The sequence below is a fragment of the Priapulus caudatus genome, unplaced genomic scaffold (assembly GCF_000485595.1).
Source record: "Priapulus caudatus unplaced genomic scaffold, Priapulus_caudatus-5.0.1 Scaffold623, whole genome shotgun sequence".
Classification (NCBI taxonomy): domain Eukaryota; kingdom Metazoa; phylum Priapulida; class Priapulimorpha; order Priapulimorphida; family Priapulidae; genus Priapulus; species Priapulus caudatus.
In genome coordinates this window covers 26,086-29,415 of record NW_014577684.1, presented here as the reverse complement: position 1 = coordinate 29,415, position 3,330 = coordinate 26,086, and the positions used below count along the sequence as shown (strand labels likewise).

Below are 3,330 nucleotides of genomic sequence, written 5' to 3'. Positions count from 1 at the left end.
CGTGCGTGCGTGCGTGCGTGCCTGCGTGCGTGCGTGCGTGCGTGCGTGCGTGTATAGTCTCGTGCGTGCATGCGTGCGTGCGTGTATAGTCTCGTGCGTGCATGCGTGCATGCGTGTGTGCGTGTGTGCGTGCGTGCGTGCGTGCGTGCGTGCGTGCGTGCGTGCGTGCGTGCGTGCGTGTATAGTCTCGTGCGTGCTCGTTACTTTATCGCATCTCTCCTGCTTCTCTCTTACAGGGCAACCTCTTCGGAGGACTCGACGAAAGCCTCCTGAGTCGGGCCGAGGCGCTGGCAGCCGTGGACATCTCGAAGAGCTCCAGTCTTCACATGAAGCATCATGACGGCATGTACCCTCACCCAGCCAACATGGGCGCGCACCCTGGCGGGCGACCACAGATGTCCCATCACGGCATGCACCACGACACGATGGACCTCCTGGATATGTCGGCGCTGCCTGCTTCCTCGATGGGCATCGTGTCTAGCATGGGCACGACGGACCATCACAACGTCGCCTCGCCGCACAACCCTCACCACGGCTCCATGTATCACCATCACGGCATGCAGGCGTCGCACCACGGCCTCAACCCTCACAACATGTCCATACATCCAGACCAGGACGCCGACCCGCGCGAGCTGGAAGCGTTCGCCGAGCGCTTCAAGCAGCGACGCATCAAGCTTGGTGTGACGCAGGCAGACGTCGGCAACGCACTCGCAAACCTCAAGCTGCCCGGCGTCGGCTCGCTGAGTCAGTCGACGATCTGTCGGTTCGAATCGCTCACACTCAGCCACAACAACATGGTAGCGCTGAAACCGATCCTGCAGGCGTGGCTGGAAGACGCCGAAGCGAAGGCTAGGAAGGGAGAGATCCCCGATCAGTCGGGAAAGGTCGGCGACAAGAAGCGGAAGCGGACGTCGATCGCGGCGCCGGAGAAGAGGTCGCTGGAAGCGTACTTTGCCGTGCAGCCGCGGCCGTCGGGTGAGAAGATTGCCGCCATTGCCGAAAAGCTGGACTTGAAGAAGAATGTGGTTCGCGTGTGGTTCTGCAATCAGCGGCAGAAGCAGAAGCGGATGAAATTCTCGGCGCAGCATTGACTATAGATGTGAGGTAGCGTGCGCTGCGTGCGCTGCTCCACGACTGCGTATATAGACACGGGACATCACGGACACACACAGACACACACACAGACACACACACAGAGAGAGACATACGGACATACAAACACACAAACACACAGAGATACACACACACACACGGGCACACGCACACACACACGCACACCCACACACCAATCACTCCACACACGCCCCAACACACCACACGCCCATACGCCCCACGTACGCACACGTGCGTACGTGTGCGCGCGCGCGTGTGTATATATGTAAAAAAAATATATATATACGAATGATGTTTGTAAATTCACATCGAGTCTCGGGAAGCGGAACTTGTCAACAGAACGCGGCTTGACGAAGATCGACGGAAGAATTGAACGCCGGAGCGACTCCATGACAACGCGTGAGCTCGAGAGGGGCCGAGAGACGGTTGACGAACATTGAAAGAGAGGGAGAGAGAGCGCGAGAGGGAGAGAGAGAGCGCGAGAGGGAGAGGGAGAGAGCACGAGAGACAGCGAGCCTGAGAGCAAGTATCGTCATTCGTCAGAACTGTAAGCGATGTATTCGATGTTTCTGTTTCGGATTTTACCAGCAGCAGATTAATCAAAACGGCTAAAATTAGAGTGTATTTATTAGATCTGTTTTATATATTTTTTTGTTTTCGATGAAGTACTTTGTTATTGATTGTTCACCATGCACCGAACTGTAACGTGGCGAACATAGAGTTCGTATTGTCTCCGAGCGTAAGCGGATTATTCTTTGAGCGTCTATATCATTCTCAGATCTACGTGTGTTTCTCCATCGTTCAACTTAACACTGTGTGTGTGAAACACGTCCTAGCCGGGCATCGTGCAATGCGCTCTGTATTCGGATGTTATGAACATATATGCGTTATACTATGAAGTCCGTATTCTGAGAATCGTATTATAACAGCGAAATTCACAGAAAACGGCTCTAGAAAAAATTATTTTATAATTCTAGTCAGAATATCGGCAGTCTACACCGGAAGAATTTAATCAAATTTTCCACGAGTCCAACGTCTATAGATTTAACGCGAACAGAGACGCGTATTCATACGATTAAAGTTGACGCTAACTGTCATTCGTTATATCGTCGTTTAGATTTATGTGCGTATGTGGGCGAATAGGACCTCCAGCGCAGCGTACAGCAGCAGCAGCAAACGCATTCTGTATGACACACCTTGCATCGAGTAGCTATCTCTAAGTATGCGGCTAGTCTTAGGATTTTGTATATATGGTTGCAGTGTGTATGTGTTTATCAAGTGGCGAGTATTACTTAATTTTATTACGAGGGGGACCGTAGCTGCGAAAGAGAGAAGTCGATGTATATGTGATTTATGTAGCAATGGCCTGAGACACGCATACGGTACAAGACTGACTGTCTTCTATTATTTTACGTGTTCTAGCGAGACACTCCCCGACGAAGTATTGATGCAGTGATGTATATGCGCGTGTGTTTATGTATAGTTAAGTGCGTATGCGTGCGTGTAAGTGTGTGCGTGTGTACGCGCGTGCTGCGTGTGTGCGCGCGTGCATGTGTGCGTGTGTACGTCTGCACGTGCACGTGTGCGTGTGCACGCCTGCGCGTGCGTGTAGCTATCTGCGAAACGACTACATGCCCGAATGAGCGTTAATTACTAAATTCACAAGCCGGTATTACGCGAGCGTCATGCATTCCGCAAGTACGTAACGCTCGCACAAACATTCTACTCGCATTACTTATACCGACAACGTACCCAATAGCAAGTCTATAAATAACCAGCTTTACTCAACGCGTGCTTTTGCCGCGAAGTTTATTCATTGGTGTTGCGTGAATTCACGCCAGCTCTTCCCGCCAGGGTCCAAGCCGCTGTATAAACACACGCGATTACTACTTAAAAAATTATCATTCCGGGGCGAAACAATGCGTCACGTGCGCGTATAGTATTAAATATTTTACGTTATTAATGCTTGATATGTGCAATCTTGTTTGGAGTGCAATCTTGTTTTGAGTGCAATCGAAATGCGTGTATGTGTATGCCAAAGTTATGCACGCCTCGACGTTAATTTATATTTTGCTCGTAATCCTGGCGCTCCGAACATCACCACACGCACACACACCCACACACACGCACACACGCACACACACACACACGCATACACACACGCACACACACACGCATACACGCACACACAACACGCGCTCAGGAGCGCACACACAT

General features: G+C 51.4%; 1 protein-coding gene across 1 annotated transcript in view; it reads left to right on the top strand.

Annotated features, from left to right (window-relative positions):
* LOC106812229 (POU domain, class 4, transcription factor 3-like) overlaps positions 1–1,214 on the top strand; it is a 7,312-nt gene extending 6,098 nt beyond the window's left edge. The window contains exon 3 of the mRNA XM_014816060.1: positions 237–1,214. Coding sequence (XP_014671546.1) covers positions 237–1,091 — 855 coding nt within the window. The 3' untranslated portion in view covers positions 1,092–1,214. The remainder of the gene's footprint in view (positions 1–236) is intronic.
* Positions 1,215–3,330: the final 2,116 nt, after the last annotated feature.